This window comes from Ahaetulla prasina, chromosome 2 (assembly GCF_028640845.1).
Source record: "Ahaetulla prasina isolate Xishuangbanna chromosome 2, ASM2864084v1, whole genome shotgun sequence".
NCBI lineage: Eukaryota > Metazoa > Chordata > Lepidosauria > Squamata > Colubridae > Ahaetulla > Ahaetulla prasina.
In genome coordinates, this window is record NC_080540.1 from 98,222,880 (window position 1) to 98,239,413 (window position 16,534).

The window sequence follows — 16,534 nt, forward strand, 5'->3', positions numbered from 1 at the left end:
GGAATCACATTTCTTCTCCCCACGCTTTCTATATTATCTTCATACTACAAGAGTTAATGTTAACCCAGAAGTCTGGTTGCAAGGTGAAATAAGATTCTAACTTCTGGAGAGGCCCGAGAAGAAATATATATATATATATAAAACCAAAAGAATCTTTACCGAATCTGGTGGATTTTTAAAGTTGAACCCTTGTAGCTCATAGCCACAGAACCAAACATCATCTCCCCAAGCATGTTGGCATCTGAAGAACATCGAGAACCCTGGGAAAAAAAACAAACATTGCTAATAATTACGTTGCCCGGTGATCATTTTGAAAGCATTCTTCTGGTAAAGGTAAACATACGTGCTAGTCATTCCCACCAAAGGTGGTCCCTATTTTTCTACTTGCATTTTTATGTGCTTTCGAACTGCTAGGTTGGCAGAGGTTGGGGCAGGTAACAGGAGCTCACTCCGTTATGCGGTGCTAGGGATTCGAACTGCCGAACTTTCTGATCGACAAGGTCACCGTCTTAGCCACTGAGCCACCGCATCCCCTTATTCTTCAGGTAGGGCACAGGAAATGAAGGAACATGACAACTATAAATACATTCAACAAAAGACAAGTGCATGTGTTACACACACATAAGCCCCATCCTCAGGTACCAAGATGTTTATGTGGGTTCATGTTGGCTCTTTAGATTCATAGATCTAAATGTTGCTGTAGATGGCAGCTGTTCCTCATGCTGAAAATAATCTTCGGGCAGAATCAAACTCTTCTGCACCTGCTGCTGCTCTCCACACATTAACTCTTGTGATTTTATGGCAGGTGTGGATGCCAAGGGCTCCAACATATGTGATGCAAAATGAATGGGATCTCATCACATGTGTGGCAGGGCCAAGATTTTATTCAGTGTTTGAACATGCGAACAGGGTTTGTTTTTTCAGAGGTTTTTTTTCTTCTTCTTGTTTCCCTTTCCCTTGTTTTGCACTAAGCCTGCTTGAGGGCTTACGCTGCAATCTTCAGACTTAGCACTTCAATATATTAGAAAGAGATGCTCCTGACATTTGACTAGAGGGGACTCATGATGCCACACGCAGGCCCGGGGTAACAAACTGTTCACCCCTATCTTATGGCTTGCCTTGCAGGACATCATGTGCCTCAAAAGCCTGATCTGCTGTCAGTTTTCCTCCTCGCTTCTTATCTTGAGCAAATACTCCAGGCACATGGACTTTGATACTCTCTTGGTATTTGGCCATTCTGTCTTAAAGGATGTAATTTGATTTGATGGGAGAGGTGCATATTGGAACTAAATCCTGTGAGAAGAATAACAAACCCAGTATAACATAATAGTCTATTGCCCTACAGATATTTCTGCCTGTGGATTTAAACCAGTAATACAGAATGCACAACTCTTTGAATAGCTTAATTCACTATATTGTATCTGCTTTTAACATGAACGCAGCAGCTTCTGCACTCAAGGGCTTAGAATTTCACACACTTTCCATACCTGGTGTCAGAGCACTTAAAATTGTTAGGCAGTAATCCCATATGTCATGCTACAGGATAATAATATATGCCTTGAATATCCCATAGGTACTTGGCATTTTGTACCATAATGGGAAAAATATTTCTAAGTATCAAAGTACCTGACAGGAAAGAAAAATTATTTTAATGGTAAATAAGATTCTAGGTTATTTTTCCATCACTATATATAGTTATTTCTGTCAATTATAATCAAAGCTGCCATTTACACCAAATTGTAAAATTAAATATAATAAGATGAATTGACAAAATGTAAAACAAAATAAGCTTGTATTTGGATATTCTATATAAATGTGTGTGAACTTTTTAATACACTATTTAAGACATCAACCATTTCTAGATTTAGGAGCTTGAAGAACATGATTTTCAGGGGTGGGGTGGGGAAATCAGAACAAAAAAATACCCCCAAATAATGGTTTGATAAATCCTTGGGCATTAAGCAAGAAAACTTGCTAGATTTTTCTTCTTTCTGGAAGAAAACCCAGATGATTGAAAATTTACATCGATTACTATAGAAGCTATCCAGTGGTAGGTTTCAAATTTTTTTACTACCAGTTCTGTGGGTGTGGCTTGGTGGTCGTGGCATGGTGGGCATGGCAGGGGAAGGATACTGTAAAATCTCCATTCCCACCCCACTCCAGGGGAAGGATACTGTAAAATCTCCTTTCCTCCCCAATCCAGGGGAAGGTTACTGCAAAATCCCCATTGCCTCCCAATCAGCTAGGACTTGGGAGGCAGAGAATAGATGGGGGTGGGGCCAGTCAGAGGTGGCATTTACCGGTTCTCCGAACTACTCAAAATTTCTGCTACTGGTTCTCCAGAACTGGTCAGAACCTTCTGAAACCCACCTCTGAAGCTATGCATCCCATGATGCACTTCATCTGTTTTAGAAATGCATTAGGAGATAATGAGTTTCGGCTGATCTCATGGATAGTTAAAATTTTCCAGTTCAGCCAATTTAAAGTTGTGTGAAATTTTCTTTACACGGGTGTGTGTGTGTATGTGTATCTTACATGTAACTGACATCAGATTAGAAGCAGAATTTACACAGCATGCAAATAAAACTTGTAGATGTTTTGCTGTTATACTAACGATAACAAAAGGAGAGAGAAACGCCTGTATTTTAGACTCCTGCAAGACTGATTTTTAGCTATTAGCAGTGATTGAGACAGAATTTTTTTTAAAAAAAAAAACCTCTCTGACATGGAAGCTAAATGAGGTATAATAGGCTGCAAAATGTTATTCTTATTTTCTATTCTAAGAACAGAATTCAACATAATCCCTGCTCTTTCTTCATCAACCCATTCATTTGCCCTGATGAAGAGATTTTTTTAAAAAAATAAAAACTACCATTTTCAATTTCACTGGTGCAATACAAAGAAAAATACTGTGTATTTGAGACCAAAAGACAAGGCGTAAATGATACAATGGGGAGGCTAACATTTTCTTCGCAAAGTTTTGTTAAGAGATCAGGTCCACTGGCATCAGTCAAGAAGTCATCCAGAATGTGTCCAGAACATGTCATGTTAGGATCAGACAGTCTTAAGCAGAGAACTACTCCACTACGAAGAATAGAAAGGCTCAACTCTATTTTAGGAAGGCTTAATAGAAAATACTTCTCTCAGCACAAGGTGAGATGACAGAAATACATCAGTCAGATGACTGGCTGTACTAGTAGCCAAAACCTCTCTTAAAGTGTAACTCAGGTTCAGTGAATGCCAGTTCATAATCCTTTTAAAGTGACAGCAAGCAAATATCTATCGTTTAACATGTTCCAACTACTTTCCATAAAATAAACTCTACTGTACAAGCCTTTCAAATATTTAAAATAAGAAAACAAGCGTGCTGCTTGTCAAGCCCGCATCCTAACCCCTCGAGCTTCCATGCCCCTTTCCACAATAAAGTTTTAGGATATGCGTATTTTAAAAAGCTAAATTTATTTCCACAAGCCTCACTTCCAGGTAAACATAAACTGTGAAATTGGCTGTAGAACCGGTTGTCCACTATCCATTATTCTTCATCATTAATGTTCAGTTCACTGGACAACATCCACTCAGCAGGTAATTGTCTTATTCCCGACTCAGACGATATCAACCATCTGTCCTATTGGACAATCACCCAAAAACTATTTCTTGGCTCAGAACTCTCTGCCCAAAGTCTGAGCCACTTCTAACAATTTTAGCACAATTCAAAGGACTCTCACCTGAAATTTTGGACAATGTTCTTTTGTTTCAGTAGAAGAAGAAGAGGAATTGATTGAACTGTCCAAAGAAGATGAACTATCTCCTCCAGGTTTGAGCTGGCAACATTTTCCAAACACTTTCACTGGTGCATCACTGCAGAGTTTCTGATGGAAGAAAAAGATGCAATTGCCACATTATATTTAGCAATCTCCAGATCATTGTGTAACTAATACCTTCCATATACAGTGATAACAAGGAAATTTCATATTAACAAAAGCATTTCAATCTTATTCAAGGAAGAGAGGAGATCAATAACTAAGATGAACATTCAGTAGGTTTTACGTGTTTACCATGATATGGCTCTTCTACAGGGACACCAAAAATGCATCCTCTCTCTAGCTGTGTCTGCCCTCTGGAAGAAGGTTTCTCTCAGACCCAGATGGCCTCCATTCTGCTGTTGTTTAAAATAATTTTAATTATTTTAGATAATTAAGAATTAATAAACGTAATTCTTAAATTAAGAATGAGCCCTTCACCCTGGTGTTTGGTTAGGGACAATGAGATCCTCGCTTCATTGCACTTGCTATTTTTTATCTGTATGTTTCATTTATTTATTTTAACTTCTTTTTAATTGCTGTGAGCCACCCAAAATTATTGAGAGTCAGACGGCATACAAGTTTAATAAATTATTATGGTTCATCATACGATCAGCCAGATGTTTAAATTGAATTTGGGATTTTTATCTACCTATCCAGTTTTTCCCAAGGACCTGGGATAAGCAAATGTTGTTTGAAGGTGTTATAAAGGTATTGTAGCAGAATGTTACCAGTTGCAAGTAAAAGTTGCCTTTTGCAATTGACTGATGTTCATTTTGTCAACCCTGGTTGCATTCAAGTGGTGCTCCAAATGTTTTAAGATGGCACCAAAGTGCCTATTTCTATTAGTATTATCTTTGCTTTCTTTTACCAATAGTTTCTACTTCTATTTGCTGGTTTTGTATTTTGTGATTTTTCTCCATTATTTTACTATTGGAACAATATTTGAAAAGTAACACATTACAGCTGAGGAATTCAGTTTTGAACATGGACAGGCACACGAATTTATTACCTATTGAAACTCATTAAAACAGCTGCATCTTTTCCCAGGATGTTTTGAAAACATACACATCTAGTTTAAATGAGTTGCCAATAGCTATTGCCTTTGTGCTCCGGTACATTTTAAAGTATGTCTTCTAAATTAAATCCAAAGTACTGCATGCATACTGACATACCGTTAGATAAACATTTTCTGGTTTTAAAATTAGAACTACCTTAAAGGAGACTGCCTTAAAGGAAAAACAATGTTAATTCATATTTTATCACACATCATACTTCTTTTTAGTGTAATCTTAATGTCCACATCTTTCCTAAAAATTCAATAACACCAAAATAAACACAACTGAACAATAAAAACAATACAACAAAGCTTTGGCAAAATAGATTTATTGTAAAGTATAACTAAAATATTCTTCCCTTGATTCTGCCTGCACCTCTCCGAGAGGTACACCTCCGAGTTTGGGAAATCCTATTCTATCTGATCTCATAGATACTGTACTAGACACTTGTTGATCCGTTTATTTTACATATAGTCTACAAACATAAATTCAATGCTGCCATTACAACGGGCAACAAATATGGCAGACAGGAGCAATTTGCAAGCATGTCTTTTCAACTGCTGGAGTTGATGTCTCAGTTACATTCCCATTTGTTTCATTTTAGTCTCTGGCATACAACCTTTTTTTTTTATAACAACAATTATGGCCACCAAGTGAACATTCTCTGTGTATTCTGTTATAATTTAAAAGTGGGATAGAACTCCCCCAAATATTCACTGTCTTCTCCAAGAGTTTCCCTACCAAATTGTATTTCTTAAAAATGTCAGATGAGCAATGATTCTTAATAGACAGGAAATAATCATATTGCATCAAATTCAGTGCAGGTACACTACACTACAGGTAGTTCTTGTTTAGTTATTTATGACCAATCTTCGCATTTATGACCTTCACAGGCCTGTGAAGCAAAGAAAGCTGAAGTAAGATCAAAAGCATAGTTGTGATTTTGTTTAGTGACTGCTTTGCTTAACAACTAAGTTGCCAGTCCTACTATGGTTATTAAATATGGACTTCCAGTGTGCTGTCAATTAACTTCTGAATCCTTAAGCTTTTGGTAGAAATGGTTCCAGCATTAAGCAAACAGATGCTGAACAGGCAGAAAATAGCAATGAAGTGCTACAGGTTGTCGTTTAGGCCCACAAGCAAATCTCAGTGGAATGTCCCACTGCATGTGCTGAAGTGAAATTTAACTACCATATTGTCTTTCATTTCGACCAGCAAGTACCTTGGCTTATCCCTAAATTCAAGCCAGCAGTTTTTAAGACAGTAAGTGATACCAGCAAGGAAGATGATATGCAGGCTTCCCTATTCCTTGAAATGGAGAAGCTACATAGAAACATGAGAAACTCAGTTCCCAGCCAGATATTAAAAAATGAGCTTTTATTCTGAAGAGATCTGACATTTCCACAAAGTTTGGGATCCAAGCTGATTTTTTAACAGTTTTCAATGAAAATGATTCACAGAAATTCAGACTGTATTTAAAACAGTGGAAGTGAAGCTATTAACCACAGATTGTTCTTCCAATAGTAACATTTGCAAAGGAAAACTTCATTGGGTTGGAAGGAAATAAATCAATATGTAATTTTTTTAATGTATGGATTTTAATTTCTCAAGCAGTTATTACTAAAACTCAGGTGGAACATCTGTATTAGAAAAGATTAGGAAGAAGCCCTGGGATTTTCGGCCTTTCTACTGTCAAATTCAGTTGAGAGCTGGAAATTATCAAAACCAGCAGTTCAGAGCCCTAAACTACAGTATTATTACAGATAAACAGACACTGATTTTATGAAGGAAATATAAACCATTATTAAAAATTCACCCTTCTACCACCTTCAGGGATACCTTCTGACAACATTTTTCTCATTCTTTAATTGGAGGCAAAGCTAAATACTATTGGGGAATTTAGTCCCATAGTTTAAGAAATGCAGGCCCAGCTGATTCAAAGCCAGTTTTTTTCCAGAGCTAGAACTTAAGATTGCACTACTTCTCCCAAGAACAACTTCTTATTATGACAGACCAATGATTAAAAGGACAAAGCTGAACTCGTGCACTGTTAGAATTGCTACTGGCTTCAGTTTGTTTTGTTTTTTGTTTTTTGGCATGCAACAGCTAAAAACATGTGAATAGCTATCATATGATTTCACTAGGAACCCATGAACTAGAATTGCATTTTATCTCTGACAAACAACAGCGTCTTGGACCAGGCTCTGCATCATGTGATAAAACCACACTGAATCTAAGAGTTACAGCATTTTTGTTCAGGCAAGTCACACTGTAGCATTCAGCTGATGTTGAAGGCTTGCTTAATCATGCTTGATTGCAAGCAGGCATATTTCAATGTGGGGAAAAAAGGAAAAGAACTTGACCTGGAATGATAGAATATATTTCCCAAACCATACATTTCCAAGCTTAACCTAGCAAATCTACAGTATACAATGTATTGACTGTCTTTCAGAAAGTTCTTGTACATATTAGTTTTCTACAAAGCTCTCCCTGAGCACTGTATCTTGAATGCATCTTTCTTGACCGAAAATACTGGGAAATGTTATACCTTTGGCCTTTACAGTGGAATGTGAGGAACCTCAGAATCCCCATAGGTAAAGAGAGGTCAGATGGTCACCATCTTTTGGATGCCATCTGTCAGAAGCTTGCCAGAGAGCCAATCATACCAAAAATGTGGAAGCCAGACAAATTTTAGAACATGCAAATTTAGAACCAAGCATATGCTTAAAATCAATTCATTAGACATCTGGATCAAATATCTGAGATGTCCCCCCACTTTTTTTTCTTTGCAAGGTTTTCAATTCTGAATGTCAATGAAATACAAGATGCAACAAATAACCAGAGATGATGCAACAAAGGAATTGGTTGTTTGCTGCTTCAAGCACAGCTCAAACTATGTTTCCAAAATTTTAAGGAGATTAATGACTAAATACTACATGTAAAGGAAACTGGAATTTCTGTCCTTAACAAACATATATGTGTAAGAAGTCGACACAATAGGTACCATACTGCTATGTCCACTGAAACCATGAGGCAAGTAAACAGTGTTTTGAACTGGAATTAATACAAGTTTTCTCAATATTGCAGGATCTAATCTGAGTTGGTTGCTGGGACCAAAGATTTAGTCTTCCAAGATTTTGGACTCATTCTGGAGCCCATCCTCAGTAAACTTTTCTCATATGCACATATAGACAGAAATTCCCTGAGGATGGGCTCCAAGCATGAGTCTGAAAGTTTTCTGGTCCCGGTGACCGACTCAAATTGGATCCTGCAACATTATCCTGGGACATGTATATTAGCCTTCATTTGTTTCTCAGTATTGAAATGAAAGCCACTGTGCTATTTCTTCTTCTATTCTGAAGATCTCAATGATCATGAGATGTTGCCATGTGGCGATACAGAAGTCAAACAGATATAAGAAATGTGGGTTGTTTTTTTCCCCTTCCAGATAGGTTTGGACTTCATGTCCAGAATTCCCAAATAGGGTAGAAAAGCTCTAAGAGAATTTGAGTAGTTTTAATCCCATATTCTGAATGATGTCAAATTAGGGGCTGAAATAGTCAAACTGAAATTTCACTTCTTACTATCACATATCTCATTTTCAGACAAATCACATAAAATAAAAGGATTAATTTAAGAGATCACATTATTAGTCCTATCATATTGTCCACAAACTATTCCCAAACTACATGGAATTTGGATGAATCTATCAAGCTTGGATTGTGACTCATTTATCAATACAGGATGCAATCCTTTTGTAAACACTATTAAAATGCTGCTTCGCTCAAAGACGACTAAACTACATGTACATATAGCTCCCTGTAGCAACTCAGGAATGTCCTCTTTTAAATCACAATTTTTAAAATCCTCCTTTTTCTGTATGAGTGAACTGAAGCACATGGATATCCATGGAGTTTTTACACTACACTATAAGAAAGCAATTGAAAGGGAAGGCATAGGTATGCCCTTCATAGTCAAGTCACTTGAATGATGAAAAACAGAAATTCCCAAGTTCATATTCTGTATGGTCATCACCAGGTTGGACTCACTGATCTCTGCTGCCCAACAGAGTTTTAACTAATCAAGGATTTCATGTCACATTTTGGGTAACACAGAGTAGATGCAGATTTGGTTCCCAGCCTTAATCTCACCCATGCCACATGCAGCATTCCCTGTTAATGACAATAATTAAACTGGTCAATTTTGGAGCATTTTGGCCACAGTATTATAGGCTCATCCAATCCAAGTTTTTTCCCCAGACACATTCACACTATTTTATGCGAGATAGTATTTCTAAAGTGGAAACTACTTTGCAGCCAACATACTGTTGCTCACACTCACCCAAAATGTGCTACATGCACACTATGCAACAATTCTGATGTGGATAGAACAAGCACAAATATATATATATATATCCCAAAACCCTTGTAAACAAATAAGTTGTCATGCAGAATTTCTCAGTCCATTAGAAACAATGGACTACTTTCACATAAAGTCCCATTTTAAAAGGGTAGAGTTTGATATTTTTATGAGGGAGAGCGGGAGTGTGCACGAGAGATTTTCAAATGGGACATTGTTGAAGCATGCGCCTGCTAAAAAACAGTAAGTCAAGGTTTTTACAAGGTTTTTCTTTCGTCTATATAAACATTACAATATTTGGCACACGTATTGAATACATCTGTATAGTATTTTTCTTTAAAATTACCAATGTATGCATCTTTTATGCATATGCTGAATTTCCTTTCAGAATGCAACATATTTTCAACAAATTTAGCACTGGGACAATTTAGCAGTGGGATGAAAGCTAGTTTAATGTTCACAAAAAACAATTACATATCATTTAAAACCTTAAAATACACATATTCAGAATATTTCATGAAAATATTGTATGATAGCAATCACGTTTTTTGTTACCCTCGCTGCAGAATTTGTCCACTTACTCACTAGTCACAGCAATTACATAGATTTGAGTTTTTCTAGCAGAGTGAAATTCATGACAGGAATGTGTTGGTTGCACAAATGTGACATGAATACACATCAACTCCACTAAACTCAGGTCCTGCTAACTTTGAAGGTTGAACACTTCTTTGTGTCCAAGGAAAAATGCAGGTGACAGGAGGAGACAGACTTATTTACACTCTCACCTCTACTACTACTGCAAGATAATAAAAATAACAATGATGTCAGGATCACAATGAAATTAAGTGGACACAAGTCCAGCCCACCGCAGGCAAAGCAATCAAATATGGAGAACGTTCCATTGAAGATAGTACACTTTTCAAGGCTGTAACCATCTTTTTTGAACTGGATGTGATTCATTAGGACATACTCCCCAGTTAGTCTAGTACAGGAACAGAGTGACATTCTTGCTTTTCTCCTCTCACTGTGGCTTGAGAACAGAGGTATTAAGTTGCACTCCATGAAGGAAAGTCCAATACTGCAGTGCTATAGGTGCCGTGTGGGCGAACCTATGAGACTTGTGCCAGAGGTGGCACACAACACCTTCTCTGTGGGCATGTTAGCCGTTGCCCTAGCTAGTCTTCAGATTTCTGCCATGCGTGTACAGGGGCATGGTACGTGCGGGGGGGCCGTTCACACATGCATGGGTGCAGGGCTCATTCAGGGGAAGCATGCGCATTGCATTTTGAGGGTTTGGACATGCATGCATACGTTCACGCATGCTTGCACATGCACTTTGGGCACTTGGTTCAGAAAAGGTTATCTATCACTTCTATAGCGTAAGGAAGTCTTGTGAGGTTTGCCTTTTGGACTCTACTGTTTTGGAAGCATTTTTAGATGAACTTTTGAAACCATCACCTGCTCGTGACAGGAGATTTATTGTAGTATCATATGATACAGTACACAGTTCTTTGTTTCTTTACACTCCAATCTCTTTTTCCTTCTGGTTATGATTTTATACTTCTTAGTCATATGTTGTCTTGAATCATAGAAATGTTGGACTTTACCAACGAACTAAAAATAAATAAGCAAGGTAAATACACGTAGCATATCCTTGATTGCTTTTACACTGGATAAAACTGGAGGTTGCTCTCTACTTATCAAATCAAACCTTTATTACGATCAAGGAACAGCATAAGGAGAGCGGGGTGCCCTCAATTTAAAAACATAAAAATATATTGAAGTCTAAAAATAATAATTATAAAAAGTTAAAAAATACAAAATAAACACACAATACACACATATTCAAATTTTTAAAAAATCTAAAAGAAGAGGTAAGAGCATTAGATGGGTATACGAGAGCATAAAAGCTTATGATGGGGCAGACTAGATCTATAGCAATATATAGAGCACTCTTGAATGATGAGTTAAATGTTCATTAAGACTTTTATGGTGCAGATCATTTTTTGGTGGATCTTGAGTGCTGTTGTATAGAGTTTGGCAAAATTGTACGTTGCAGCAGGGTTAGTATATGAGAGCAGCAGAAAGGTACAAAATTATCATGTGTGCCCTGTATATTTATGCAGTTATAGTGAGAGGAGGCTAGTACAAATGTCTCTGTAATGCAGGCACAGGAGAGGTACATGCTCTATTTTCTTTGTGTGTCCAGACTTGCAGCAGCATTCTCTCTAGGTAGCAACTTTCCTGTATCGACCCTTTGGTGGTTAGGTACTTCAAGATTGTTTAAATATGCCATAGAAGGGGGACATACTCACTGGCAAGAAAGGTAGGGGTCTGGCCAGTTCCAGTTGGTTCTCTGTGCGTGCTGCACACTGTTTAATTAATGTTTTGGCTTGGTCATATCCCATGCTAAGTAGAAGAACTGAAGAAAGCCCAAAGAGAAGATTCTAATTCTTTTTCCATGTGGACTATAAATCATCCCTCATAGTTAGTAGGGCAAGGAGTGTGCTGCTGGAATGTAGTAGCCATCTCTTCTTTTAAGGATGGCAGATGAGCTCCTCCGTGCATTTTCAACAACATAGTTTCCTCCCATGAGTTTCCTGCTGTTAGCAGAATGAAGACTTCCAGATATTTGAAATAGGAGACCTGCTTACCTTGTGGCTATCTGTGTTCCAGGAGTGGCTTTTAAGCCTTTTGACAAATATCATGGTCTTGGTTTTCAGATAATTGTACTGGCCATAACACTTTAAAACATTTAAATATTTAACACACACACACACACACACACACACACACACACAAGAACAACTTTCACCCATTTCCAAAATACTAGTTGATTGTCTTCCACTGCCTTTCTCTAAAGCTGATCTAATTTCTTTGAATCCTCCTTCAAGTGTGTGTTGCCCAAATCTGCCCACAGTATGTAAGATCTGGCCATAGCAGAACAGAAGGGAACAGTTACCTCCTGTGATATGCAAGTTGTATTTCTGCTCATAGTCCTTAAGATAACATTTCTCTGTAATCATATCAGATTTCTGGCTCATATAGAATTTGCAATCAATTGCTATTCCAAGATATTTCTCACATACTATTAAAGGTAGGTTTCTGTCATCTTACATCTCTACTCTGAATTTTTGTTTAATAAGAGAAGAACTTCACATTTGTCTTTGTTAAATTTTGTTCTATTTCCTTCAGCTCACTTTTCAACACAATTAGGCACCTCTAAATTGAAACAAAACCTACCAAAGTCACTTTGAATCTTATTTCGGTCTAGCTAGCCCACCCAACTTTGTATCAATCTACAGATCTGATAACATTTCCTTCTACCTTACTGTAGAAATCATACATGAAATTGTTGAGAAATAAAGGACACAGAACTAATCTCCATGGCACTCCATTTGATATTTCTCTCCAATTAGATAAATAATTTATTAATGATTGACAGGTATCCTTGAAACTTTCTGAGATGCATAGTACTCATTCCAAATCTGAAACAATGTGACTTGGATCGTGCAGATATTACTTAGAAGCAAATACTAAGCAACCCAAGTTTAATCACACAGTATGTTCAGTATTAATGTACTCAGTCCTGATATATCATACACAAGCATCCAACAGCACCATTTCTATTTTGACTCTCAAAACTGGAACACGAGTGGCGACTCTGGAAAAGATCTGAATTATGTAAACATCTGTGGCCATAAATCACCTTTTAAAATTTAATTTATAGTGAAGTATTTTTGGCATGAGTCAAAAATTTAAGAAGTATATCACATGGTATCTCTGGCATGGAAGTGTTCTTTTTATCAGAAGTGCTTTTAAATGCCCATACATTGAAGTATTTTGTCTTGCTCTGCAACACCTAAGGGGGACTTTCTTATACGATAACATGTCCCACCAAGCAAAACATTTCAGCCTAGTAGGAGTTAAGAAGAAGGCAATGCTTTGTTGACTGGGGAACGAAATTAAACCGTGCTCCAAAAATCTCTTCTCTGTCTTACTGATGAACAGTTCCAAACATAGCTGTGTTTAATACCAAATGCAGCAAACTCTCTTTAAAAAGGCAATATAAATCACTGAGTATGTGGGGGTCAAAAAGCAAAGGCATGAAATTCTAAAATTCAGTTAACAGATGATCTTTTCACAGCAAGAAAACATTTGCCCCACACACTGTGTTATTTCAAAGGGCAAAACTGTTGTGGGATGCTGATGGAACTTAGCATACACTGTCAAGTGAAGGTTGGGAGATACTTGCCACTTAGCTGAGATATGTAATCAGAACATTTCTACTTCCTACCAGCAGATAATTCAACTTTGGTGGTTAGTTATTGGCTTATTTTTGTTTAAAAAGTTGATATAGATACAGATACAGATATAGAGTCTTCATTTTAAGTATACAACATTGCAGCTTAAAGAAATATAGTTAACAATCTGTATTTCGTCAATCTGTTTATGGCCAAACAATTACCACCATGATTTAGGAATAGCAGTTAGTAGAACAGGCCCTCAAAATTCCTATTGTCCTTTTGGTTTATTTTTTATTTGAAAGTGATGGGGAGAAACCTTGATGTTAACCAAAAAAGAACCTAAAAACCAATAAAGAAGTAGATTAAAAGGAGGAGATAGCATTGCAGTTAAGCCATTAAGGACAGGGGGCATTATAGGTAGCAGTACCAACTGACCTTTGCTGATCTCAAAAGAACTAAGCAGCATTGGACTTGATTAGTGGTAGAATGACAGATGAGACAAAGAAATAGCAGAGTTTTAGACTACATTGTCAAAAACCTAGCCTAGACGATGACAATGACAAATCGCTTCTGAACAGTTGTCAAGCAAATTATACTGATATACTGTATCCAGGATAATTACCTGGAGTCAAACTGTATTCAATCAATCAATCAAGAAGAGGGCCGTGAAAATATTTACAGATCCCTCACATCCTGGACATAAACTGTTTCAACTCCTACCATCAAAACAATGCTGTAGAGCACTGCACACCAGAACAACTAGACACAAGAACAGTTTTTCCCGAAGGCCATCACTCTGCTAAACAAATAATTCCCTCAACACTGTCAAACTATTTACTAAATCTACACTACTATTAATCTTCTCATCGTTTCCATCACCAATCTCTTTCCACTTATGACTGTATGACTGTAACTTTTTATTGATATCATTAAGGGTTAAATTGCAACCTATGACCATCATTTGTGTTGTAAATGTTGTACCTTGATGAACGTATCTTTTCTTTTATGTACACTGAGAGCATATGCACCAAGACAAATTCCTTTTGTGTCCAATCACACTTGGCCAATAAAAAATTCTATTCTATTCTATTCTATTCTATTCTATTCTATTCTATTCTATTCTATTCTATTCTATTCTATTCTATTCTATTCAAGATAGACAGTACCTAACCCTTAGAATATTAATCTTTAATACCAATTTAGAACAATCACTGAAACGGTAATATATTGTGGGATTGTACAAAGCTTGCAGATTCAAGAATGAAATGTTGAGAAGTCTCGCTATATTATATTCCCAGTCCAGACCATGACAAACTTCCTCCATACAAAACCATTCCAGAAGCAATTTAGTGAGTTGTGCATATATCTAATGTGTGAATGCAATCATTTTTAAACATGGCAATAATAAACATTTACCTTAAAAGTGCAGTTATTACCAGTGCAAAGAATGGAATGTTAAAGCCCACATGGATTAAGCACATGTAGCATTAAGCAGTGTGCCAAGTGTATTACGTTTTAATGAATTAGGTTGCTCACCGAGATTGACACATCTTCAGTTCTTCTCTTGGCATTGGAATCAAATAAAACATTTCGCCCTCTTCTTTCACAGTCCTGGTATACGATTAGTCGGATCTGACTTGGATTAAACTCCGGCAAAGGCCAGCTTTAAAAAGATAGGGAGGGGGGGAAAAGAATTTCACATTAGTTGTGGCTTCATTAAGTACGTTAACTATCTAATGTCTTTATATATACTATCAAGAAGAGATGATGGTGATAGTGACAATCACAACAATTAATGAGCCAGATCTTTTTGAACTTTGGTGTAAATGGATCAAACTGCATCAGTAACTTTAACTGTTGTTTACAACATTTCTTACAATAATGTGGCATCACTATTGTTAATACACAGTGCAATACTATCGTAATATATGCATTAAAAGCAGAATCGTTATTAATAGAAAGAGCTATGGGGGATAAAGAGATTCAAAAAGGTTTCTTATTGGATCTTTTTGTCTTGCATCTTTTATAATAAATACTTTCCCGCAAAGATATTTTATGATCATAGAATTCCCACAGCTAATCCATTTGTTTCATAATGATCAAGAATGAACATCACATCTTACTGAACTATCCCCTTGTAAATCCCCTCTGAGAAAAACACAGAGACAAAAAACAGAGGCTCAGGCCAAAAAATGCCAACATAATTCCCTAAGTACTTTAGAGGCAAGGTTGTCTGCCATTCCAAGAGGAAGCATAATAGAAATATACTGTAGCCTGAATCACAGAAAAAAGTAGCACAGAAACAAACGGCAAGCATTCAATTTAATTCCCACCACCACCAAAAAGAAAAGAAATAATAAACCTTAACATGTCTGCTTTGCACTGTTGCTTTACTCAATAAAGAATTCCATACATACAATACTGTATCACATTGTATTCAATGGTTATCTACCAAAGTTTTAAAAAACATTAATGCTCTTAGAATTTGCAAGGAAATCCAGAAGCAATACAAACATACTTCAATATTAATATCTGTTGTTATTGTTAGTTGCAAAGTCGTATCCGACCCATCGTGACCCCATGGACAAGGTTTCTCCAGGCCTTCCTGTCCTCTACCATCCTCTGGAGTCCATTTAAGCTCAATGTTACTATTATAACTATGTATTTAAGATCCATTGGCTCAGAATAAATGTTTAATTGGAAGACTTACAGTCTTTCCACAAATTTATAAATCTGCTACTCATGTAAGCTACAGTTACAACTTACTATTACAATTCTTCTTTACCATTAAACAGATATAAAGTGATTACAGTGAGGTCTATTTGCATGTCAACCTAATGAAATTCCTGATATAAAGATTCCTCTTATTTTCCTCACCATTATCATCATCAAAACTCTAATCTAGAAGGTCAGGAATAGAGAATCTCCACCGGCATTAGGAATAGAGGACTTTCTCATGGGAGTGGGGGATGGGGGAGAAATCCCACTGCATAACTGAAAATTTCACAGCGTAGTATGGAATAGAATCTAATCCAATCATAGCAATTTTTGTTTAGAAATAAGCAATATG

General features: G+C 36.8%; 1 protein-coding gene across 4 annotated transcripts in view; it reads right to left on the minus strand.

Annotated features, from left to right (window-relative positions):
- Positions 1 to 16,534, minus strand: part of FNIP1 (folliculin interacting protein 1) — a 112,315-nt gene that overhangs the window by 47,936 nt on the left and 47,845 nt on the right. For all 4 annotated transcript variants that reach the window (XR_009153373.1, XM_058168510.1, XM_058168511.1 and 1 more), the window contains exons 2-4: positions 15,001 to 15,127; positions 3,726 to 3,869; positions 160 to 260 (exon numbers count right to left, since the gene is read on the minus strand). Coding sequence is in view for 3 of the 4 variants with exons in the window: in XM_058168510.1 (XP_058024493.1) it covers positions 160 to 260; positions 3,726 to 3,869; positions 15,001 to 15,127 (372 nt within the window). In the remaining variant the exon portion in view is untranslated. The remainder of the gene's footprint in view (positions 1 to 159; positions 261 to 3,725; positions 3,870 to 15,000; positions 15,128 to 16,534) is intronic.